A 25,800-nucleotide genomic window follows, 5' to 3' on the forward strand; every position below is an offset into this window, starting at 1 on the left:
CCTAGAAGGGTTTAGGTTGGAAGGGACATTAAAGCTCATCCTATTCCACCTCCTGCCATGGCAGGGACGCCTCCCACTGTCCCAGCCTGCTCCAAGCCCTGTCCAGCCTGGCCTGGGACACTCACAGGGATCCAGGGGCAGCCACAGGTGCTCTGAGCACCCTGTGCCAGGGTCTCTCCTCCCTCATTGGAAAGAATTTCTTCCTGATATCCCATCTAATCCTGATCTCTGCCAGCCATTCCCCTTTGTCCTGTCCCATCCTTCCTGCACACATGGATGGATGTGCCAGACTGACTCCCCTGGACACTGTGCCCATGCCTTCCTCACAGCCCCAGCAGTGTTTGCCATCACTAACAGTGGGCAACATTAAATCTGTCCAAGCTCTTCAGAGACCTGATGGCCACTGCACTGACAATATCTCAGTGCAGGAGAAATTCTCAGGCAAACACATCTATTGATTTCCTTTCTAACTCCCTTTGGATGGATTTACCAGCAAAAAGGGTATTATTCCACCAGGTGATAGCCAGGCAGCCTGTGTCAGTGGGTGGGTCCTGGCCACAAGTCCCCACTGTCCCACCTGTGGTGGTGCTAGGTCTGTCCTGTGAAGGGTTCTTTATGGGAAAGGTGGACCAGAATTCCCTCTTCCTTGCATAAAATGCAAATCCCAGGTCCTAAACCAAGCCCAGCTGAGCAGCCTGTTGGTATTGGTGGGGTTAACCTGCTGAGCCTGTAGGAATCCCTACCTGGGTCTGTTCCCACTGTTCTCTCTACAACTCCAGCTGGAGAACCTTCTCCTGTCCTTGTTCCAAGCATTTCTGCTCTTCAGGAGATATCACATCCTACCCTTGATATAGCTGCATTCTTGTGGCAAGTGGAATGGTTCCCAGTTTTGGGATGACTTGGGGATCTTTTGGAAGAGGTGTTGTATGAAATGCTGAGCCACTAGGAAACCCATCTTCTCCTGGGAGCTCTCAGGACAGGACAGCACTCCAGTACAAATTAGGCATTGAGCTGTTGTTTTTGTTGCAGTGGTGGTGTTACCCTGCTCCCTCATGTCCAGGCACCAGGAGGTGCTGCTGGTAATGCTGGAAGCATTTTCCCACATCAGCAACTGCTGCATCCTGAGCAGGGACCCCTCTGTGCAGGCACACACCTCATGCTGTGGGATTGTAAAACCCTGGTGGAGCCCACAAACGGGGCCAGGCACCCCAGCAAGCAAACAGTACCTCTGCACACCCTGTTCTGCTCATTCTCCCTTTCCTACACGAGGCCTGATGCCTGGCATGAGGCTGTAATTTTATTTGTTTGGTGGTGGTGGTAGTTTTTTTTTTGGTTGGTTGTTTATTTTTTGTGGTTTTGGTGTGTTTTTGGATGTTTTTAAAATCCATATTTCAGACAAACAAACTAAAACTCCCACAAGTTGTTGTGATGTGTCCAATTGCATCCGAGGCTCTCTGCTCCCAAACAGATGTTGCCAGGGTTCAGCTGAGTTGCCAGCAGTGTTACTGACAGCATGCTCAGATCCAGGGGCTGATAAGGGATCCCTGTATCCTCGCTGCTGCAGCTGAGTCTCCTCCTCTTCCCAGAAAGGACCTTGGGAGTGTCCTGGCAGGGGTCACCTGCAAAGCCCTTCCCCAGAAGTGAAGTAGAGGCTTTGCAGGAGCATCCTGGGAGGTTATCCTGTTCTATGTAGGTAATAAAAGCCAGGCTGAGCCTACAAGAACTTGTGGGCCTTCTCCAATTCACTGCTGAGTCCTCTCCTTGCATGCAGGGAGCTGAAGAGAGAACCAAAACTCATGTGAGATGCAGGGCAGGGGGAAATTGTGGGACCCCAATCCCATCTTCCCAGGCTACAGTTGGAATGGCAGGTGCAGGTGTAGGTTTTGGAGGGAAAACACCTCTCAGATCTGAAAACCTCCTCTGTGAGATGCCCTGAGTGGTGAATGGGGGATGTGGATGGGATGAGAAGGAAGTTCTGTGTCCAGCAAGGAAACCTCCAGCTTTCTAGGGCTGAGGCACCTGAGCAAGCAGATGAGAAGCATCTCCTCCTCAGTGCCTCTGGCTCTGGAGGAGCTGGCTCACAAGCAGGGTGTGCTGCTGGTGCTCCCAGATAGGTCCCAGTAGCAGAAACAGGGGGATTCTTTTGTTAGTTTTGTTTGGACTGTATGTAAGCACCCCAAACACATCCTACAAAAGCTACCAGGAGCTGCCATCCAGTGCTGATGCCATCTAAGTGTTTGTCTGGATGAGAGCTGGAAATTTGACAATGCAGCCAGTTTCCCTCTGCTAACCCACATCCTATTTCTTTTTCCTCCCTTGGAGTTGTACCCAGAGCCCTCGTACAAGGGAACACCATGGATCTTTGTCAGTCTGCAAAGGAATCCTTTTCCCCAGTGCAGCTGGGATATGTTCTAAAGAGGATTAACTGCAGACAGCCAATTCCACCTCAGCCATGAAGCCTGCTCTGCTCACAGGTCTGCCATGAATCACCCAGCTTCGTGGTTAATCTGTCACTGAGCCCATGGCTGCTGGGGAAGGGCAGCTGCTCTGCTCACAGTTTTCTACCTTACCTCATTTTCAGAGCTCTGGGCCTTCCCCTGTGCAGCTCCACCTGAGCACTGCTGCTCCTGAAATAGTTTTGTTTCCACTGGTTGGATTATAGTGATCTATAATTCTTAGCTATAAGGTAAATAATTCAGAAGGAAGGTTTGATATCCTGTTGCCAGTCATGAGATAACTGATTCCACTGTCTTTTCAGCCCTGTGTTCATGTTCTCCCTTAGAGCATGGCTCCAAAACTTCCTTCTCCATGAAGGGTCTCTAAAGCTGCTTCAGCTCTGGTGAAGAAGCTTTGCAGCCCAGAAGTGTAATTATCTCCTTTCTCTTCTACACATACTTCAATAGTGATGTTAGAAGATGCTACTCGTATTGACAAATGAGAAGAGGCTCATGATATCCTCATATAAATTCCTTCTTTCTCTGCCACCCTGTTTTTCAAGGCTTCATGGCTTTCCCTTATGAGACTTGAAGTTGCCTGGAGCTGATCTTCTAGAAAACAATCTCTCCAAGAAGCAGCTCCAACTCCTGTTTCCCATGTCTGTGTACACCAGTGTCTCCCTAGATGCTGAAATATCTCCCTACAACCTTCTTTTAATTTATCTTAGCAACTGCTCCCCTTCTATTCCACTAAAACTTGAGTTGGTTGGAATTTGCTCGTTCTCCCCATGACAGCTTTGTTCCTGTGCACAGAAGTGTTCCCTGACAGCCAGGCAGCAGGGAAGGGCTGTCCCTGCCCTGAGGGCCCTGGGAGTCATGAATGAATGCTGTTTACTTGTACTTCCAAATGGCTTGTGCCTTGCCAGATCAGCTGCATGTCACTGCAAGCTGAGCGTGCTGAGACAACCCTTGCTCCTCTTCCACTCCTCTCAGGACTGGGAATTTGTTGCTAGAGGCAACAGCCATAAGATGAAGAAAGCCTTTTCTTCTGTAGGTCTGTCACCTGGTTATAAAAGTTGAGCCATCTTGGGTCAACCCAGCTATAGACAAAGAATTTAAGTGGAAGTGTAGAGGGCAGACATTGGAGTCGTGTCTCCTTTGCTCAAGTGTGATACTTCCCTTGGCCTTAGCAAGTGTTTGGAGGAACACAGACTAAAGTAAAGGTTCTCCAGGTTTATTGCCTTGTGCTTAAGACCACCAGGAGGTTTCCCAGTGGGTTTCAAAGGCCTGAATGTTTCCTGAAAGCATTGTTGGCAGTTTGGTTTTGGTGATGCCTCCATCTATTCTCCAGGCAGTGAGTTTGTTCTCATACCTGCTTTTCCCCCACTGCCAAGGGGCTCCATCCCTCCATGCAGTCATTTTGCAGCCTCTTTGGATCCATTTCACTGCCCTGGATAATGTGTCACCCACAAGAGTGACCTGAGGGCCACAAGGACTAGAGGGGGCTGGTGTTAGGGTGGGGATAAAGGCCATTCAGCTCCTTGGCCTGGTCCCTTTGGGGATGCTTCTCTTTGACAGGGAAAACACATTGAGGTGATTTTGTCTCATTTTGGAGCACAGAAAGTGGATATGCAAGTTAGAAAAAAGAAGAACATGAGTTAGAAAAGAGAAGACCAATCAGTTCTGTCAGTTTTGATGTGCTTGTCTGGAAAAGCTCACACTTCCAAAGAGTGACCTGCAAGCCCTGTTTTTCTCCTTCTCTCCTTGACCTTTCTTTTTTTCCTGCTCCCACCTGGCCTACACCTTCAGCAGCTGCATTTATCCTGACTGCAGCACAGCTTGGCTTTGGGAAGAGTCCTGTGCTGAGCTTTGTTTAATTCTGTTTGGTTTCTTCCCTCTCCCTAACCCAGAAACAACTGAGCTTGGGAACAAGAAGGAGCTGAAATCCATGCCCTTCATCACATACCTGTCAGGCCTGCTGACAGCCCAGATGTTGTCAGATGACCACCTGATCTCAGGTGTGGAGATCCACTGCGAGGAGAAAGGGCGCTGCCCCTCCACCTGCCACCTGTGCCGGCGGCCCGGCAAGGAGCAGCTCAGCCCCACCCCGGTTCTGCTGGAGATCAACAGGGTGGTGCCTCTGTACGCTCTGATCCAGGACAACGACACCAGGGAGGTGAGTGACGGGCCAGCCGCAGCGCTGTGACCTCAGCCAGTCCCCTCTCAGGTCCCCTCGTGCAGGTTCCCTGGAGCGAGGCGGGTGTTTTCATGTGTGGGATGGTGTCGGGGATGGAGCTGGCGGGTCCTGCTGCCCACAGCCCTCTCAGACCTGCATCTCCCTGCCTTCAGTGGGTTCAAGGCAATGCCAAGGCCACAGTCGTTCCCAGTGTCCATGCTGGTGTGCAGGATGTGTCCTGTGGAGAGGTCTCAGGAGCCAAGCACCAGCTCAGTCCCTCACTCCTGGCTCCAAGGTCTAGGACATACCTGTCTGAGGGGTGGCCAAAGGCCTCCAGGGCTCCAGTGTGGCTTTGCAAAGGTGCAGAGGGAGGGAAGAACCATCCCCTTGGGACAGTCCCACAGCCACAGGAGGTCCCTGCTACTCCAGGAGAGATCAGCCAGGCTGGAGGTTGCCGGTCCCTGGGGCTGGGCTCCTGCAAGAGCTTCAGTGTTAATCCTGTGGAGATTGGGTTCCCACTTTCTCTGTTCACTGCCACTCCCACCCCCCTCCACAGCCCTCTGACCCCAATCTCAAGTCCACAAATGACAGACCTGCTTAAAGTCACCTGTTGGCACTGAGCCTGTACTTGATTAGGAGGTCTCAAGTGAGCCAGCATGCAGCAGCTGTGGGTGGGCTGCAGGTCAGGAAACAATCCTGGCATATGAAGGTGTGAGCACCAGGAATGATGCTTCATCCCCTTCCCACATCCATGGGGAGAAGAGTCTTTGTGCTTCTCCCGGTACCCAAGTTTCTGGGTGCTGTCTCTGGGGAGTCACTCCATGCCTACCTCTTGATCTGGTTCCTGCTTTCCCATCTATCAGCCCTCTTGGTCCTTGCACGAAGCCATGCCTGACTTCCACACCTCAGTTAACCTCTCTTTCTGGGTGTTTTCCTCAAGCTCCCTTTCTCCCACTGTTTCCTTCCTGCATTCTTTCCCCCTGTGCCTGCTCTTCCCACTGGGCAGTTCTTGTGTAGAGGTTGGCCTGCCCTGTCAGCATGTCCAGGGCAGTGCTGGGATGAGGCACTAAGGTCCAGGGAGAGCAGTGGGACAGCTGGTTTCCTTCAGGCAACAGAGATGTGCTTCCCAGCAGAATCTGCCAGAAGACATTCTTTTAGGGATTCAAGAGGTAGTTAGCCAGCAAGGAGGGGATAACAATGAAGAGCCCAGCAGGATCTGAAGGATTTCCATGGACCCTGCTCACCACCCCCCTGCATCACCCTGTGCCCAGGTGACAATGCCACCCTGCCTCTCTGTGCCTGGCTGCAAACTCCCCCTTTCTTCCTCATCTTCCTCCTCACCTGTCCCCCCAGTCCTGCCAATACTGCTGGGCTCGCTTGGGGCGCCTCCTTGTCCTGAGGAGCTGCAGTCTGTTCCACCAGCAGCCTCCCTTCCCTTCCTCCCTCCTCCCCTCCCTCCCCTGCTCCCCCGGCCCCATCAGTTGCAGCTGGAGCCCAGCCCGCATTGTGCTTTCTGCTGAGAAAACCAGCAAACAAACAAAGCCCCAACCACAGCACACACACCCCAGCAATATTCCTTGGGGTTGTGCTCCCTGCATCTCTCCTCCTCTTCCACTTCCTTGCCCAGGGGTGGAGGGGCATGCCCTGGGAGCCTGTCCCTGTGTGAGGGTGCTGTGTGTGAGGCTCCCCTCGCCCCAGGGAGCTGTGCAGGGGCAGGGCTGGGATCAGAGGTGACAGGGTGGGGGCTCTGGGCAGCTGCAGGGTGGAGGGGATGCTGCCAGAGCAGGCACTAAGGGAGCTGGCAGTGAGCAGCACATGCCAGGACAGGTCACTTTGTGCCATCTCAGTGCAAGGTGCTGGGGTGGGCAGCAGATGGGATTATACTGTCTTGTCTTACCACCCCCTCCTTAGCTGGGTCTGGTTGTTTCAGCTGTAGGCTTCTCTTGACAGCAGGTCCTCTCATTCCTTCCTCCCTACAACCATCCCAGACCATCCCCATCCTTGCTCCAGCAGGACACGAGGGAATGTTTTCTGCATTCCCTGCCTCTATTTCTCTTTCCTAGTCATTCCCATTCTCTCTGCATGAATCCCTCGTGTTGCATCAGCTCCATCACTTTCCCCTCCTTGCTCACTTCTGATGGGCTGTCCTGCTCCCTCCATCCCTTCACCCCAGCTTGTTTCTTCCTCTTCTCTCCACCAGCCTCTCTCCTGCAGGATTTTTATTCTCTCCCTCTCCTTCTCTTTCTGTCTTTGGCACCACCACTGGAGGTTTTTCCAGGCAGCCTGGGCTGGGCAGAGCTGTAACTTTCCTCTCTGAAAGAAGTGGAGCTCATGGGGGCCATGTCCCTCTCCTGGAGAGGATGGTTTGGTGTGGGGTTAGTGCTGCCTCTGTGGAGAGGTGTCCCCATCCTCTTGTGGCACCATGAGCTCGAGCACGATGGATGCCCGTGGAAGTCAGGGGCATGGTCTCTCCCTCGCCTTCCCCTGTGAGCAGGGAGGGTTACCATGAAAGAGAAAGGGAATTAGGGGTGGGAAGGAGCTGCCACCACCACGGGGACATCAGCCTATCAACCAAGACCCAGAACACCACCGAGTTTAAACTGTGACCGTGCTCTGTGCACTGAGCGGCTCCCACAGGGTGTGTCCCACCAGGAGCATCTCATGTATCATCTGGATGATGAAATACCCATTTTCAGCACCAAACAGAGGCCAGGGGGGTCCCAGGCACTGCAGAGTGGTGTTCTCCTGTGCCATAAATAGGATTTTCACTTGCCTGGGCTGAACCAAGTCCAGCATCTCCAATCCTGAGTGCTCCATTGCCTGCTTTTCCCCCTTCATGTAGATGATTCTCAATCAATACAGTGGGTGCTGACCTTAGAGGAACTGCAGGCACATCCCGCTCCTGTAGTGTTAAAAAGAAGAAATTGTAAACACTCTTTACATATGTGTCCACAAAGACAATGCTGTACAGACAGATAGCAAGGTCATTAACAAGGTGGATATTGACTTCCATAAACTTGGCTGCAAGTTTTCCTGTATAAGCTGAGGAGCAAAGATGAAGCAAAACACAGGTAAAGACATTTTGCCCTCTTCAGCATGTGTATTTTTTTTAATGTTTGTCTTTACATCTGCCTTAGAGCAGTGAGTTATGAACTTTTTAAAATTTACAGCTCCAGCCCTGTCCAAGGCTGTGTTCTCGGTTGCTGATGACCTTGCCAGACTCTTAAATGCTGGGGATTCAGTTTCCATGCAGGGTGTCTGCTGTGGACTGATTTGTGATATTTCTTTGTGTGCATGTTTGATTTCAGCTAAAAGTGACCATTTCCAAGCAGGAGATGAGGTGAAAATATATCACTTTGCCCACGTGAAATGAGTTAAAAACTCTTTATTTCCATGTCAGTGGCAATTGCTGTTTTCTTCTTGCTTTGAAGCAAGGGCCTGAAATGTAAAGGGCTCCAGGAGTTTTGCCTTTTGCTGTCCAGGGAGAATTTGTCCAGAGGAAATGTCCTCAAGGTAACTCTCAGCTCTGTGTGATATGTCCTCCCAGCCCAGCTCCAGCACGACTCCTGCTCCCAACAGTGGGGAGAAGCAATCTCAGTATGAGGAAAAGCATCAGGCCTTCTTTTCCTCCTTGTATGAAGTGAGAACTATGGACTGAGATCCTGCTAGGGGTTTCTTTGTTTCCCCCTGTGGTTTAATAGTGTTGGTCAAAGAATTTGGACCATCACTGGTCACTGCAGCCTGGCTGGGGGCTGTGGAAGTGCTGGAGCTTGCCGGGGTGAAGGAGATGTTTTTGGAGGTTCAAACAGCTCTTGAAGGGCTTTGTTGAATGTCTTTTCTGTAGCTGTCACACTGCTGTGGCTGAGGGTGGCGGGTTTGACAGGAAGGACTCTGGCTGGAGCAGAGGCAGTGCTGGAGTCCCCCCTGCACCAGTCCCAGTCACCTGGTGAGATCCAGCTAATCCAAGTATTCTACAGGACCAGTGCTGTCACAGCTCCAGTGCTCTCAGTCTGAGTGCTCACACTGGGACTTCCAAAGATGTAAAGAGACAGAGAAGATGTGACCTTGGCTGTCATCTCCCAGGGACCTCTCTGGAGCTCTGTGGATCCTGAATCAGTTTTGATCAATGCCGACATCTCTCTTGTGCTCCCTTTGTGCTCTGCAGCAGCCAGACACCACAGTGGTCCCTCCACATGAAGCTGGAGGAGATTCTCCACTGCAGGGCTGCAGAGGAAACCTCCACCAGGGTCAGTGGCTGGCCATGCCCAGCAGCAAAGAGTTTCTCTCTGTGGTGGGGCTGTCCTCTGGCAAAATGCTCTCAACACCTCGGGGGCTGGATGCTGCTGAGTGCATGTGGTGGGAGAGAAGAGAGAGGTGGTGAGCCCAGCTGCTTTCCCTTTGGGGAACATCCTCAGGTCAAAGAGAAGAGCTGCTCCTCACCCCAGTTGTTGTCCCCTCAGGTTATGGTGACTTTCCTCTCCACCTTAATTCTGCCAGCCATAGGGTGGGCACCATCTTTCTTACTGCCCAGCACAGCCCTGGAGTGCACCCAGAGGCACAGACTGAGTGAGAGCACAGGTGTGCATGATCTGCAAACACCCTTGTCCCTCACAGGCAGGGAGGGAATGCCCTGCTTCCCCCATCCCCTCCCAGGAGCATCCTTGACTGGGATGCACATGTGCATGTCCAGAGCCACGGGACAGCCGTGGCCAGTGGAGGGGAGAAAAGGCAAGGTATGTTGGGCAGTATGACCCCTCATGTTCATGGTCTGTTCAGTTTTCCCCCCAAAAAAACCCTGAAACAAGCTTCTGTGGAGCAGCTCAGCCAGCTGCAGAAATGCTTAGAGAGTGGTGTGGTGAGGGGGGTGTGGAGAAGAGAGGCAGGAGAGATCAATCTCCTTCCTACTGGGAAATGGACTCAAACTCCTGCTGTGTGTATTTAAGGAGACAAATGGATGTAGAGCCTGGATTTTTAGGAGACCCCTAGGACCTTGCTTTAATTCGAAAATTGAGTAATCTCAGCATTTGCTGTAGCCATGGCCTCCTCATAGCACACATGGCCCAACCCATGGTGTGGGGGCTTGCTGGGGGGCATATCCCTGTGCTGCTGGTCCCACTGGCCTCAGCAGGAGCCCAGAGCATGCCTGGGACCTTGGCAGGGTTCTTGGAGGCAGCTTCTTCACGTGCTGGGGCTCACCAGCTCAGATGACTAGTGAGGCTGGAGCAAAATTCCCCATTTTTTCTCCCACTCCTTGCCCAGGAGCCATCTTCTGCAGAGCAGAGCAGGGCCACCGCTGTCCCCACTGTCCCACCGGTGTCCCCAGGCTGTCAGGGTGTTTTTAGCCAGGGTGAAAGGTGTCCCCGAGGCCATGGGCTCAGTCTGACCCCAATCCAGCACCATGGTCGAGCTGCTGGAGGACACACAGCTTCCCCAAAGCAGCCCCTGAAGGCCTGGGGACACAGAGCCAGGGATTTCTTCTTCCACTGCCAAAGCAGTCAGGGAGCCTGGGCCAAAGGGGGGACAGTGTTCTTGTGGCTGAGGTGAGTTTTTGGTTTGGTCTGGGGTGTGTTTCTTTTTATTTGCTGTTGCATTGTTTGAATACCTGCTAATTGGCCCTTGTCCTCCTCCTCTGGCCCTGGAGCATCGTGCTGCAGCTCCAGCCCGCATCCAGCTCGCCTTTCCAGGGGAAGAATGGGAGCATTGTCGTGCCTGGCTGGGGCTTTAATGGGGAGCTTTGTGCAGAGGTGTGAGAGCAGAGCCGGCTCCCCAGGAGGGCTCTCTGCAGCGCACAGGGCTCTGATTTCCCCTCTGATTTCCCCTCTGATTTCCCAGGTTTCACGGTGTCCTCTGCCTCTCCCTGGGATCCTGTTATTCTGTAAATTACAGAAACCAGGATGCTGCCCACACTGGGTCCCTCCCAGCACCCTGACCTTTCCAGCAGACCTCTGATGTCCCTTTCCAGGATGAAGTGCTGGGGATGCTGCTCCCGGGTGAGAGGCAGTGAGAGGCAGGGAGGGTGTGAGCAACACAGGATGGGATCATCTGCCAAAAGCAAAACTCCATCCTCCTTTGCTGTGAACCTGGAGCCCCAAAACTCCATCCTCCTTTGCTGTGAACCTGGAACCCCAAAACTCCATCCTCCTTTGCTGTGAACCTAGAGCACCAAAACTCCATCCTCCTTTGCTGTGAACCTGGCCTTTCATGAACTGCATGGTCCTGGGAAGAGTCTCTGGCCTGGGAAATCCTTAGCTTTCCTCCCCTTTTTTTTTGTTTTTCTGCCCCATTTCCAGAGATGTCTAGACTTAGGAGTGGCATTTACCTCCTGTGAACAGCACTGAGCATTGCTGGAAGGGCATGGAAGGCTTTTCCTCCAGCCACCCTGCCATCGTGGTAGCATCCTGCTCAGGCTGTGAAAGCTCTTCTGGAGCCTTCATCCTCCTCCAGTGGCCCCTGCCTGTGCCTGAGGGAAGGTGGTGGTGGCATGCAGGCCCCATCTCCATCCTGCCAACAGGACAGGACAGGATGTGTCCGTTTGCTGCAGTGTCCCTGGACATGGGATGGAGCCTGTCTGCTGGCATGGCTCAGCCTGCTTCCACACTTCCTTCTCTCCTTCTGCACTGAAAAGAACAAAAAAGCAGAGATTGGGAAATCGGTGCAAAATCAAAAAGGAACCTAAGTTCCAGCTTCCAGATCATCTCCTTTTATCTGCAGCCCATCTCTGTCCAGCCTACATGTTCACCTGGAGTTGTTTTGTTTTTTTCTTTTTTTTATCTCCCTGTATTTCCTTTTTAATTTTTCTAGAAACAGAGATGTGCATCCTAGACTCAGTGAGCCAGATTTTCATGTGACTGTCAGCCATGGAGAACACCAGGTATTGACAGACAAGCACCCAACACGTGCCCTTTCCAGTATCCCATCTGCAAACACCAGCCCTGTGGTGTGTGCTCAGTCCTGCAAATGCTGATCTGAAAGTTTCCTTCACGTCCTATCACTTTCCCCTCCTGGGATGTCAACAGACAACCCACAATTAGAAATAACTTAATGCTTCTCCCTCCATCAGCCAGGTCTAACAGAGGACAAAGGAAGTGTTCTTCTCTATTTTGTTACAGAGTGTCTCAGCTATAAAATGGGGCCAAATGGCCTCCCCCTGAGCACAAATAACAACAGGAGAAAGATCCATATGCAATCGAGTGTAGGATAAATGTGCTTAGCTGATCGTTTGTTTCCCTAATATTTTTTTTATGAATAGGCTTAGCTTATGGTAAGATGGGACTTTATGGTCCTCTAAGTCTTGCTTGTGTCAAAACAAATGAACTAGTTCCATCCTAGCCATCCTAGGGGGGAACTATCAATCCAATATATGTGTGTGCATGGGTGTGGGGAATCAGACCTATTATACCTTTAAGAGCAAATTAGATGCTGTTCCTATGATTCATAAAGCTATATATCTAATGGCATGACTCGTCATCTAGAAAATAAACGTTTCGAGCCAGTTTCTCATCTCATAAATTTCCCCTCTGGCACCGAAGGACATAAACTAAATGGGCTGACTCACAGGGAAACAATACAATTTGGATACTTTTAAATGAGAGATAAAATTGCCTTCGGGCACAGAGGGGTGTGGGGGTCCCAGGGAGTGGCTGGCAAGCACAGGACAGTGCTCTGGGGGCCACTGCCATTCCCAGTGGATCCATCACTCCTGGGAAGCCCTTCATGATTCCAGACCCTCTTGGGCCTGTGAAGACTTGGCCACCATGATGAAGCATCCAAAATGGAAGTGGTCATGCTTGAGATGGACTTGTGTAGGTGCTGTCTCCTGGCAGGGAGGAGAGCACTCGCTGCACGCTCTGAGCATGGCAGGGAAGGACAGGAGATGTGGACAGCCCAGCCCAAAGCATGAGGGGAAAGTGTTTCTCAGCCACCAGAGATCAGGAAGGTCCCTGTGCATTCATCCCTCCTCCCAAAGGCTGCAGCTTCCCATGGGATGGATCTCAGCACCTTCAATGCATCCCTGTCCATCACTCTTGGTCCTCCTGTGCCAGTGGGCTTCTTGTTTGAGTGGCAGCTGCCATTCCCTTCTTCTGTGTGACCTCACCCATTTCTGCTCCCCATCAATTTGCTCTTGATGCTTCCCCACCCATCAACACAAACTCCCCAGCACCAATGGGAAAACCCCAGTAGCCACTGTCTCAAAATTCCACTGGAAAGCAAGAAAAGCCATAGAATCCCAGAATCACTGAGGTTGCAAAAGACCCCCAATACTGGTCCAGCTTTTAACCAATCACCCCCTTGTCACACCACAGCACTAGCGCCTCATTCAGCTGTTTTTTGAATACCTCCGGGGATGGAGACTCCACCACCTACCTGAGCAGCCCCTCCCAGTGCCTGACCACCCTTACAATGAAGAAATTCCTGATGATGTCCAACCCAAACCTCCCCTGGCCCAGCCTGAGGCCGTTCCCTCTCCTCCTGTCCCTGTTCCCTGGAGCACAGCCCGACCCCCCGGCTGTCCCCTCCTGTCAGGAGCTGTGCAGAGCCACAAGGGCCCCCTGAGCCTCCTTTGCTCGAGGCTGAGCCCCTTCCCAGCTCCTTCAGCCTCTCCTGATGCTCTGTTCCCTTCCCTGGACACACTCCAGCCCTTCAAGGTCTTTCTTGTCATGAGTGGCCCAGAACTGGGCTCAGCACCCAAGGTGTAGCCTCACCAATGCCTAATACAGAGGACAGGCAGGGACAAGCCCTGGCTGCCTGGCTCTTGCCTAGCACTGAGGGACAAGGCAGGGACAAGCCCTGGCTGCCTGGCTCTCTCAGCCTGGCCCTGACATGAGTCAGGACAGAGGCAGGAGCAGGCAGGGGCAGTCGTGCTCCCAGTAACCTGGTTAGGGGGTGGAAGTGTGCTCCTGTAATGAGTGCAGCATCCATCCCCTAACCTCGTTTGTGTGAAGGGTGACACAAGGCAGATGGCAGCTGGGCACCTGAAGGATCTAATTAAAACCTATTCGAGCCTGGGCAGGCAGAGCAAGGGGCATTGCTCATCCAGCTAGTGCTTAAGAGCAGGAAAAAAGAAAGCCAAGGAGTTGGCTACTGTATTTACTAAAGGGCATGGATGGGGTGGGTGGGTTTCTTCCCTAAGTCGGGGTGGGTGCAGGGAGGAGCTGGGTTAGGGGACAGGGAGGGGGTGTGCAGAGTGACAGGGTTGGGCTGGGGGACAGTGGAGCAGTGGCAGCAGTGTGACAGTACAGCTCTTCCCAGGATCACCCACATCTGTCTTTGCCTGCAGTGCCTGTCTGTGCACACAGGTACCTCAGCACAGGGTATTTATCTTGCTTCCTAGGGAGAGCACATGCTTCCCCATCCATCTGCATCCTTTGCTGTTCCTTTCCTGCATGGACCCGCTGCTCTCTCTCTCGTGTGTCTGCATCCATTTATCTGGGTGTCAGATAAACTCCTCTCTTCATCCCTCTCTCCAATTACTTTGGATGCCCTTTCCAGCCTAGCACTTCAATTACTTTCTAAAGAACAGAGTAAAATAATGTCACATTTTCTTTCTTTCACCTGTTCGTTCCTTCCTTGGGTTTTGTTTGTTTCTTTTTTTTTCCAATTTTTTCCATCTGGAGCAGTCCCATTTTGTAAATGCCTGGAAGCAGAGAATTTTGCAGACGCAAGAGCCTCGGGGCGCCTCGTTAAAGGTGCTGGAGGTGTTTGGGGAGAGCAATAAAACCCTGGACAATGCCAGCCCTGACGTCAGGCTCTATTTATACCTCCTTCTTTCAGAAACCTCCCTGGGATGGAGCTTTTCCTAGAGTTTTCTGCTCAGTGCTGCTGCCTGAGCTGTCCCTGTGCTCCTCAAAGGGCACAGATTTATTTCTAGGCATACCCTTGCAGCACAGGCCATATCACCAGGGCCAGGCTTCCACAGGCAGCTTCTCATGGGAAGAGCAGTGTTGCCACAAGTGAGGCTGCTCCATGTGGATGACGACCTGTGGAGGTATTTCAGCTCCCAAATGTACCTCTTGAAAGGTCAAAAGCATTACAGAGATTTGTTCTAGTGGCTGGTGATTTGGGGTTCTGATTATTCCAGATGGGTGTTATGGCTTTGCAGGGTTGGGTTGGATGTTGGCTTTGTGTGTGTGAAGGAGAGATGTTTTTGAAACTGGAAGTTTAATTCCAGGTGAAAGGCAGTGGGAGAAACCACTATCAATCCATGTGGTCCAAACTAGAGCAGGGTATGGAGTGAGGGATGCCCCATCCTGTGGTGAGGGGACTGACACCAAGCACCCTGAGCTGTGGGATGAGCACAGCAGGGACACTGAGGGGTGAGACCTGGAGGGCTTTGCCAATTCTGACCACAGTTATCATTCCAGGGATTCATTGGTATTATTAGGAGCAGTCAGGGTGGCTCCTGAGGACATACTGCAAGTATTTTCAAAGATTTATTTTTTCCTTGCAGATACTGCTGTTTTGCTTGCAAGTGTTCCTTAGACAAGTGAATAAAGCAGCAGTTTGCTTGCAGGAGGGCTCTTTGTGTCAATAACAAACCTGTGAGAAGGATGGAAGGGGTGTTGTTGGGAATTTGGGCATTACTTTATTCTCAGAGGGACAGAGACAGCTGGGCAGAAGGGCATGGGGAGGAGTGGAGGAGTTTCATTGTACACAGCAGCAGTGTGCAGGCACTGTGTGTATTCTGTTCACTGTCACAGAGGGACTTATGCTCGTGCTTCTTCAGGCAGCTCAATCCTCCCCCAGAGGAGATCCCCATCCCCACTCCAAAAGCATTCAGGGATGAACCAGCACCACTCAACACATGGGAGTTAAACCCAGGGAGGTGGAGGGCCATGCCCAGGGCCACGCAGAGAGGCCATGGCAAAGCTGGGGAGGACACACTCCCCCAGCCCGTGCTGTGTTTCCCGATCCCAGGGCTCTGCACACTCCCCCGGATGCTCAGCCCCAAAGCCTGGCCAGAATTCACTGAGTCTTTAGCACACATGTTCACGCTTTTTGTTCTCACATCAGGCCTTCAAGGGAGCCCTGATGAGCTCATACTGGTGCTCTGGGAAAGGTGATGTTATCGAAGACTGGTGCAGGTGCGACCTCAACGCCTTCGATGAGAACGGACTCCCGAACTGCAGCCCTCTCCCTCCGCCTGTGTACGTATCCTGTGAGCCCTCCAGGGATCACCAGCCCCTTTCCCGTGGCTCACAGCCCCCAGAAGCACCCCATCTCCCAGGGGTTCAGTTCATGGGCACCTCCTTCTGCACCCTTGGGGCTGGGGGCTGCCGTCCAGCCCTCCTCACCGTGAGACTGATGTCTTTAGGATATCCTGGCTCTGGCTGTGGCCCTGGAAGGTTTCCTTATAGATTTTCATCACCTGATTAGCAGGGCTTGTAGAATGGGATTTCAAATGCTGAAAGAAATGGAATTACAGTGCAATTCATTGTGGCTTGTCAGAGCAAGAGCAAATCAGGAGCAAACTGATGGGGAATTAGCTGAGAAAGCAGGAAGACTGGCTCCAGCGAGCCACAAGGAGCAGAACACCTTCTTAGTGAGCCAATATCCTCAGAAGGCATTCATTTCCCATCTCGAGTCCAGCAAACATGCTGTGTGTTTGGAGCCAGACTCTCCATAGCCCTGTACTTGGTGTTGTCATCTACCCTGGAGCAGAGGGAGTGGACGCCTCTGCATTAGCACAGCCAGGAGCACAGAGCTCCTCTGCCTTCATCCCAGCCCACGTTGTTCCTGCTCTGGGCAGGAGCTCCTGCACAGCTGCCCTGCTCTGGCTCTCACCCACTCCCCTCAGAGGTTTGTAGCTGGGTGAATTCACTCTGCTTCTCCTCCTCTCTCCCTCCTTCACCTTGGCCATGCAGACCTGACCCTTCCCTCCTGTGGACTCAGCCCTGCTGGGTTTCAAGAACCTGGATCTTCTCCTGTTTTGCTCCTGGGGTGTTGGTCCTTGCTCACCTTGCTGAAGTTCAGCAGCTCTCCCAGGAAATGAAGGCCCCTTTGGATGAGATATTTTGAGTTGCATGAGCTTGCCTTCTCCAGGAGCAGGGCGAGGCTCCCAAGGGCACACAGTAGGCTGGACTCAACTGAGCTTCAGCTTTTTGATGCCCAGGAGCCCCTGTGGCCTCTGTCCTTGGGGCTTTGTGGGCACACCCACGTGTGTGAATGTGGGCCTTTCTAGGGGTGTGCTGCTAGAGATGTGGATTCCTCCCCAGAAAGGGAGCTCATGTCTTGTTTTCTCACTGTCTCCCCCCCAGCCTGCGGCTCTCCCCCAACGTGGAGCCCTCCAGCACCGTGGTGTCTCTGGAGTGGCTGGATGTGCAGCCTGCCATCGGGACCAAGGTGTCAGACTATGTCCTGCAGCACAAGAAGGTGGATGAGTACACGGACACAGACCTTTACACAGGTGAGTGTGAGGGAGAGCAACCTCCTCGTGGTGCAGAGGGCTCCTGGCCATGCTTCCTGTGCCCTACCTGGCTGGGAGCAGCTGCTTTGGTGGAGAATAGAGCCAAGGTTTTACAGGAGGTATCACCCACTCCATTTAGGAGAGGTTTCTGGAATCTTCTGTGGACACAGGGATTTGAGGGAAAGGGGAACTACAAAAACACAGTGAGGCAGAAGGAAATTATTTGCTCTTTTTTTGGGCAGGAGAGCTGTGAGTTGGAGTTTCTGAAGTGGGTGTTGATCTGATCAGTCTGAAATGCCATAGGGTGGTGGTTGTAGGGGGAAAGTCATCCCTCAACAGCTCAAGGGCTTTACTGGTCTGTTCCAGTGAGTGACCAGTGACCCACCTTTGAAAGGACATTTTCAGTTGTCTTGCACACCTATCAGAGGAACTCAAAACCTACAATATTTAGGGAGATCAGTTGAAGAGAACAAAATTTCTCCAGGAGAACCTGAAACTTCCCTGGGTTGGACTTTAGTTCTGAGGCTTGTACTGAGTGCTCTACACCATAAGAAGGCTTTGTCAGCAGCTCAGTCGATGCTCCAGGGGCTGCTGGACAAGGCAGAGGGCTGTGAAGGATGGGACTTGATTTGGGTGAGTCAATGATGGATTTCAGAAAATAGGACTTGAGACCCTGAGTGATAGCAGTGCTGCAGGGAAAGCCAGGCAGAACCTACTGCTTTTTGCTTGAGGATTTTGGATGTAGTTTTTTAAAGAAGCTCACAAAAGGTGTCAGGGGCAACTGGTCAGTTGATGAAAATAGAAATTTACCTGGGACAGGGCTGGTGTTCGAGTGCAGAGCCTCACAGTCCACATGCAGACTTGCATGGGCTCCCAGGACACCCTGGCAGGATGTTTAGCTGTGTTTCCCTGTTGGGAAGACAGGCTCAGGAAGATCATTTAGACCTCACAGCCACAGGGAAGTTTCCACTCTCTCTGTTCACTTCAAGCCCATCTATTCTGCTTCTGCAGCATAGAGGCCACCATATCCAAAAATCATGTGCTGCAAGAGCTGGCCTGTGCTGCTGGGAGAGCCACATCCCCACCTCCTGGGGGGGGTTCAGCTGTTTGTGGAGACCCCTGAAAGAAGGAGCAGGGGTCTCCACAAGCAGGAGACCTGCAGGAGGTCCCTGGCTCATACACCAGTCCCATCCCTCAGGCCCTTTCTCCTGCATCTTGCCAGCATCCCCTCCCAAAGCTGCCCAGTGTGGCCGTGGACTCTGGGTTAGGTCTCTGGTTTCATGGCATGGAAGAAGGTTTGTTCTGTGTCTTGGAGGGGCACCTTGCAGTAATGGGGAAAGAAAACAAACCACCAAAGGAGGGGCTTTGTTTTGGATGGGGATTCCAGATTGCTCACACATCAGTCAGGTGAGGCCAGACCAGGGAAACATGGGGTTTCTCCTTTGAAGTGGCTGGATCTTTGCCCGGCAGCCAGAGTAGGAAATACAGAATATTATTATTATTTTCCTTTTATGACTGCCATGTGTTTGACAGGCAATTGAATTCATTGTGGGGAGCTTCCCTCCCCTCTGCCTGCTCTGGGGGACTGTTTGGGACAGAATAACCCTATTAACAATTAAAGAGAAAATCCAATCCTAAATCTCTCCCTTTTTTTTTTTTTTTTTTCCTGTGTTGTTTATAACCAAACAACATTCCTGCCTTCATTCCTTTCTTACCCTTCAGGCCTCCAATGCCAGATGACTTGATTCCTTTAAATACCTTGTGTAGGTTTGCAGAGGTGCTGACTGCTACAGCTCTCTACAGCCAAAAATCCTGTCCTGAATATCCCCTGACCACCACCACCCACCCATCCTGCTGCACCACAGCTTCTCCCCTCTGAGCAACATCCACAAAAACCAATAACTCAGCCTCAGAGGGGGAATCTTTGGGAGGGGAGTGTGGGATATGAAATTTGGATGGCTTCTAATGCATATGGGCAGATCTTCCTTCCCCATCAGTCTCCCAGCTGCTCGCAGGGAGGAGCAGGTTGTTCCCATTGCTGGGAGGCACATCTCAGGTATTTTGCAGAGGGGGCCAACTCTGGGCTGGAAGGATCTGGCAAGGTTGTAGGACGCTTGAGGATGCTGCCACTCATCCCTTGGAAATCTTGAGTTTAAATGAGTGGGTTATTTGTACTTGGACAGTGGTTTTGTTTGCTTTATTGCAGTTGTAGATATTTCTTATTGTGATTCCTGGTACTGACAGGGGCTAGAGCTCTGCCAACCTGTTCTTCATTCCCGTGGCAAACTAGGTGGTACCTGGTCCCAGCCTCACCTGCCTTCTGCCTTCCTCCTGCCCCTCAAAAGCCTCCAGTCTCTCACCCTTGCAAAACTCCTTGGCCTCCGCCTTGTTCTGCAACTGGAAGATGTAACCATTCCCTTGAGCCAGAAAACATTTGTTCCTCTTCCTCTTGGAGCAGAGTCAGGAGGGAGTTCTGAGACTGGTCTAATGTGGGTCCCCTCTGCTCCCTGCTGGGCTGCACACGAGGCAGGGATGCTGCAGGACAGGGCCAAGGCAGCCAGGAGCCTGCGTGGCTCGGTTGCCCTCAGCTGTATGAGGTTTTTTAAGAGGCTTGTTACTGGTGCTTAGAAAAACACAGCCCTTGGCCCATCTGAGGCAGAGAGGAGGTGAACTTGTGTGTGAAACAAACCACGCTTTCAACACCAGCGCGTGGGGAGCGAGCGGCTCCGCGCTCGGGAGCCAGCCGGGAAGGCGGAGAGCAATTACATCCCAAACTGTTTATTAAAACTTGTGGAAATTACTCATAACTCCATGTGTGCGATGGCTTTGTAGTTGAGTGATGCTCTTTGTTTGAACGTGGGGCTCTTGCAGAGGGCGTGAGGCACACGTGTGTGTGTGTGTGTGTGTGTGTGTGTGTGTGTGTGTGTGCAGCCAGCCCGCCAGCGCATTATGTCATGGACCAAGCAGGCGCTGCACTTGAGAGAGGGAGAGGGAGAAATGTGTTTTACAGGGTGAGGTACAAACTGAAATGGCTGTGAACATCTGGAACTGATATTAGGCTTGGAAAATGTTTTCTGTCACTCCAACACTCCTCTGGAGGAAGGTTTCTGAAGTTAAGAAGCTCCAAAGGGGATGAGGGGGAGGGATGAGGGGATAACATGGCTGTGATGCAAAGTGCTTTTCATGTCTCCATTCTCTAAGCTGAGCTGTGTCCCTGCATGTGCCAGACTTGGCACCTGGGCTGTCACCACTTCTTGTTGTTGTGGCCCTGGCTTAGGAGGTCCCCTGGACCAGCTGAGCCCCCCTTACCTGAGCATGGGGAGTGCAGCATCTTCCAGCCTGTGCTGGAAGACAGAAGGATCCTTGCCCTGGTTTTAGGGTTGGGAGCTGGGGAGCTAAGCTGGGAGGCCTTGTCTGAAAGCTGATGGGTGAAATCCTCAGGAGGGAACAGGCAGACCTATGCCTGGTTTAACACCACCTGGACTTTCTCTGGTGCCCACCTGGGAGGTCAGACCCACCTGCATCTGGGGAGGCTGCTGTGAGTTTGTGTAATGCAAGGTTTAGAAGTAAAAAAGTACTTTGAATGTGTTTTTAGAACATTTTGGGGGATGGCTGGGGGAGGAGGAAGGGCTGGGCTTGGCTGTGTGATGGATTGGGGTTTGTGGGTTGGGCTGTGTTGCTCCTGGGGTGGTGGCTATGTTGCTGCTGTGATGTTCTCAGTCCCTTTCTCAAAGTTCTCTCCCTGGTTCAGTTTTCCTCCCCTTGTGCCCACATCTCTGATGCTGCTGGGTCTCTGAACACCCATCTCTGGGGGCTTGGGGGGGCTGCCATGTGCCTGCACAGGGCACAGTGAGGAGGCTGGGGAGGGGGTGGTTTGAGGGTATCTCAAAGAACTTTGCTGGTGATAAGTCAGACCTTGCGCAGTCTGACAAAGGAATGGACTCTCCCTTAATCTGCAAATGGAGGGCACAAAACAAGACAAAGAGATAAAATTCCTTCCCTGAGGTCACAAGAGCTGTGAATTAATCTCAGCATGGGGCAGTGCTCACCTGTGAGAGCAGAGACAGGTGCAGGTCCTGGATCCCCCATCTTTGTGCCCTGTCCTGTGGTCACTCCTCCATGGACTCTCAGGCACTGAGCCAATCTGCATGCCCCAGTCTTTCATCACCACTGGGGTGAGCAGCCCTGGACATGAGCACAGCACAGGCAAGAGCTGTGTCCTTGAGCATGAATCCACCTCTTCCTGCCCGTGCTTCAGTATCAAAGTGGGTTCAGCTGGGGAGATGCAGAGAAACAAACATCACTTGCTGTCCCCGTGGTTGAGGGTGACAGCGAGTGTGAATGAGGTGCTGTCCCAATGCCCTGCTGGCTCTGTGATGCTGATGGCAAATCACAGGAGGATTAGGAGGCTCTGCCCCTCTCCCAGCCCTTTGTCTTCTGTCCTGCTCTGTGCTGGCTCCCACACTGTGGTTTTGCCCCTTTTCTGTGGTACTTCACAGCTCGGTGTGTGCTGACAGCTGAGTCGGGGTAGCTGGGGACATTGTGGGGTTTTGGCTGAGCAAAGTAGACAACAAACAGGTAAACAGCTCACCTGCTTCTGGTTTGGGATGCCATGTCCAAGGAGCACAGGTGAGATCTCAGCAGAGACTCCCAGGCTTTAACTCAGAGGATGTCAAGGGATCCTGGCTGCTCTGGAGTCTTTTTGCCAGGGCAGTGACCACGTTCATAAGAAGTAGCCCTCATCCAGAACAGCTTGTAATCCTCAAAGAGAGGAGAACAGGAGCACAGCCTGCTGAGTGTGAGCTTGTTGGAGAGCTCAGAGCAGGAGAATGCAGAGTCTGGCAGCTGGTTCAGAGCCTTCTGCTGCTCTGGGGCCCTCGAGACACAGGACTGTGGTGTGGAGCAGAACCAGCAGGTAACCTGGGAAGGTGTCTGGACACCAGACAGGGCAGGAAGATGTGCAGGAGCAGAGAGAATGGTTCTATAAAACCTGTGCACATCACCATGCTGGCATTCCAGACTGCTCTGGAGCAGAGCTGCTCTGCAGAGGAGCATGTGCTCAGCATCACGTCTATAAAAGAAAGAGGTCAGCTCAGAAGGCTGAGTGGTTTGTACACTTGCAAGTTGTGCTCTGAATTGAGGCTCGGGAGTGTCTTATTTATAAATAACTTCACAGTTGTGACATGTCTGGATGGCTGGGGATGTATGGATATAGCTATGGCAACCAGCTCTTCCAGACACCCTCTTGTGTGCAAGCTGTGCTGCTACTGCTCTGTGAAAACCTGGGCTAGGCTGGGAGGAGAGGAGGAAAGACTGTCTGGCCAGAGCAAATCCTGTTCCTGTCAGAAAGGAGTCAGTGCAATCTCCATGCAACCACACTGCACTCCCATTATAAGCCTTACAGTCATCTTTAAGAGTGCTGACTGACAAACTGGCCAGCACAAAGAGCAGCAGGAGGAGTTGACACTGCCCTTAGGAAGCTGTATAGGAGCTTGAGGTCCAGCCAGGAGCTGGGTAAATGCATGAACATTGCCCCTGCCTTTTCTGCAGCTAACACATGGGTAAAGATGTTTTCAACACCCAGAGTGCCCTTCTGGAGTGCTGAATCCACTTCACTTGTTAGCAGAAGGGAAGATGATTCAAAAAGAAGCCTTTGAAGTGAAGGTCAGGTTTTTGGAAACTGCTTCCTGGGATGTGTTGTGTAATAGAAACAAGCAAGTGCTTAATTTTGGCCATTGCCCTCGCTGTGAAGCTCAGATTTCTCTCTCCCTGGGACAGCTATAGTTATTTCCACCTACCAGTGTCATTTTTGTATCCTGGAAAGCAGAAGGGAGGTGGAGGGTTCTCAACTCTCAATTAGGGTTGAGTCAGTTGCTGAAAAATTTCATTAATTCACATTTCCATATGGTTGTTCCAGGGTTTTTTATTTTTATCTGCCCAGACACCTTTTGGCCAGAACTGGGCATTATCTTTGCTTTCTCCCAAATCACTTTATAGGTGGAGACCTGGGACCGTCTGCCCTTTTCCTGCTGTCTGCAGAGGATGGAGCAGCCTGGCTGGTGCCACGAGTGTGTCATGCACTTCAGGAGCAAACTTGTGTTTGCCAAGGGCTTTGTGCTGTCTGCTCAGAGCTGCCTCTCCCTCAAGGACAGCTGTAGATGCTGCCTTCTAGCTAAGAAGCCTCTGAACTTCTTACATGGCAGTTAATGAGGCCAGTCATGGAGTTTTTTTACTAGTCTGTAATTTTATCCACTAGGATTAAGTTTCTCCTGATCTGGAAAAGTCAAGGCCACAAATCCATCTTGTCAGAAAGCATCAAAAGCCAAGGCTGCTAACACAGCCAGACGGATAACAGCATGTGAGTGCAGAGCAGTGGAACTTTTTCATAGGAGCCTTTATTGACTAGACAGGCTTTTTTAATCAATAAACTGTGGCTGGAATTTGGAGGGAAGCTCAGTCTGTGTTTGCAAAGCCGGTGCTTGGCAATGCAGCCCTGAGCTATGTGGAAAATACAGGCTCTGGGGCATCTGTGGATGCAACACAAGCTACTCTGGGAGGAAACTTGGGCATTCTCACTGAGCAAAGAATCTGGGTCTTCCCTTTGGATGGGCTCTCTATGACGCCCAGACTGAGATCCTCTGTCAGGGTAGGATCTTCCTGGAGATTTTGCATATTGCTCTCATTCTAGCCAGAGCCTGGGATGATATCCTGAATGGATGGGGAATCTGCTTTCCAGTCCTCTGGCTGCAGTTGAGGTTTCCCATGCATTCAGTGCTGTCAGGTGGCTGAAACACAATCCAAAAAGTTAGGCAGGGTCCCCCCACGCTTCTCTGGAAGGAAATAAGGATAGAAAAGAGATCCAAAGAGGCACAAAGAGTGCCTTGGGACAGCCTATTCTGTTTGAAACCTCTCAGCCCCAGCACAGGAGGTGCTTTGGGGATGTTGCAGTTGTCCTGTGCTGTGATCATGTCTGGTGCCTGCTCTGTCCTGCCAGCATCAGCTCTGCCCTAACCTTCACCATTCCTCAGGCACATCCCTGTTCAATGGCACATGGTGGCACCAGCCCTTCCCCTCTGCCTCTGCCAGGCTGGGCTGGGCACACTGTGTGTCCTGAGAACCATCATCCTCTGCTCCCCAAAATGATGGGGCCTCCTCTTGTTGGGCAGTGGCTCAAGGTGGGGTCTGTCATCTATTCCCCTTGTTGTTCCAGTGTGAGGGAAGTTCAGTAAAAATGAAGAGGGATTAAACCTGAGTCAGGGGATTTACCAATTAAAATATCTGCTCCTCCTGCAGGTTTCATATGATACAAAAGAGACCCTCCCCATCTCCCCTGTGACCCCTTCCCAGTTTGTTCAGCTTGCCAGGGATAGAGATCTGTCTCTTAGAAGTCGGGGGGCAGCTGGGTCTAGGTTACATTTTGTGCTGTTTAGATAGGATAAACCTTTCCTCCCTGTAATTGGGTGATTGGGCTTGTGAGGTTTCCCAGATATTAATCTGGAGACCCTAGAGGGGGTCAGATTAGGTTATGGAGACATAATAGGAAATACTGCTCTGGCTAGTTTGGGTTATGGGGGATAGGGTGCATACTCTGCAGCATTCCCCTGTTGGGTTCCCTCCAATGGGGCCTGCATGGTGGGGTCAAGGAACAGTCTTATCTCAGCATCAGGTTGACTTGGGTTTTGCTGGGAGCCACTCTCTGTGAACTCTTCCCACCCCTGTAATCCTGCTCTTCCAGAGAACAGGACCATGACCCCTCCTTTGGAGAAGGGAGGGGTGGGTGGTGCTGACCTGCTGCTGCTGGGGCTCGTTCACAGGGGAGAGGGAGTCTTTTTTCGAACAGGTTTTGTGTCCCCAGGATCCTTGGGGTTAGAAAAACCTTTGTGCACTGAAGTGCCATTGTTTGGACCAAGTAGAGATCTTCCTCGTTGCTCCCCCATGTAGTGCCAGTAGTGGGGAAGGGGTTGATGCAGCCCAGAGGGGATAATTTAATGAGCATTTAAGTGCATGTGTCCCTCTGTCCCACATGAGAGATGTATTTGAGGAAGGGTGTCATGTTGATCTAGTCAGAGCCAGTGAGATGAGCTTGTTCCTGTGGCTGAATAAGTGTTTTGGAGCTGTACTGGTGGGAAACCCTGCACTGAAGCAGCATCCTGAGGTGTCCTGGAGAAGGGAGACCCACCACATTTGTGCTGTGTTGGTTATGTGGGTTAAAACCCCCTCCCATTACTGCTGTGTTCTCCTCCTGTGTTTGGGAGCAGGACACAAGTTCTGCAGAGACAAGGCTGACTCCAGGCACCAGTCTGCAACACTCCTTCCAGCCCTCATTTCTTTTTATTAACAGTGAGATGACAGATAGGGGATGGTCATTAATTTAATAAAGGATGTTTCTGATCACGACTGCAGAAGCAAGATCCTGAGGTTTTCCATGGTGGTCTGATGACTCACCCTGATGAAATAGGGTGAGGCTGGGATAGGAAATACCTCACTGGAGCTTGGAGAATGGCAATGGCTCTTCCCACAGAGCAGCCAGGCTTCTACAGTCATGGCTTCTGCCATCCTTGGCTGGGCTGTCCTAGCACCTTCCCATGATGATTACCCCCACTGGGAAGAGCTGGATTTCAGCTCCAGAGATACCCAGTGTGGCTGGGTGAGGCTCACTTCCAGTTTCCCTGGTGCCTGCCCTGAACACCTGCCTGGGGTGATGGTGGAGTCAGGGAATGTTGAGGTGTGGCTGGGGGACCCCATTCCCCACCAGCCCCTTCATGGCACACTCGGGAGGGCAGTGC

General features: G+C 51.9%; 1 protein-coding gene across 3 annotated transcripts in view; it reads left to right on the forward strand.

The window, feature by feature from the left end:
* The window catches only part of ASTN2 (astrotactin 2), a 326,876-nt gene that overhangs the window by 228,782 nt on the left and 72,294 nt on the right, over nucleotides 1–25,800 (forward strand). For all 3 annotated transcript variants that reach the window (XM_059864813.1, XM_059864814.1, XM_059864815.1), the window contains 3 exons: nucleotides 4,346–4,611; nucleotides 15,622–15,755; nucleotides 16,866–17,014. In XM_059864813.1, coding sequence (XP_059720796.1) covers nucleotides 4,346–4,611; nucleotides 15,622–15,755; nucleotides 16,866–17,014 — 549 coding nt within the window. The remainder of the gene's footprint in view (nucleotides 1–4,345; nucleotides 4,612–15,621; nucleotides 15,756–16,865; nucleotides 17,015–25,800) is intronic.

This window comes from Haemorhous mexicanus, chromosome 21 (assembly GCF_027477595.1).
Source record: "Haemorhous mexicanus isolate bHaeMex1 chromosome 21, bHaeMex1.pri, whole genome shotgun sequence".
Taxonomy (NCBI): domain Eukaryota; kingdom Metazoa; phylum Chordata; class Aves; order Passeriformes; family Fringillidae; genus Haemorhous; species Haemorhous mexicanus.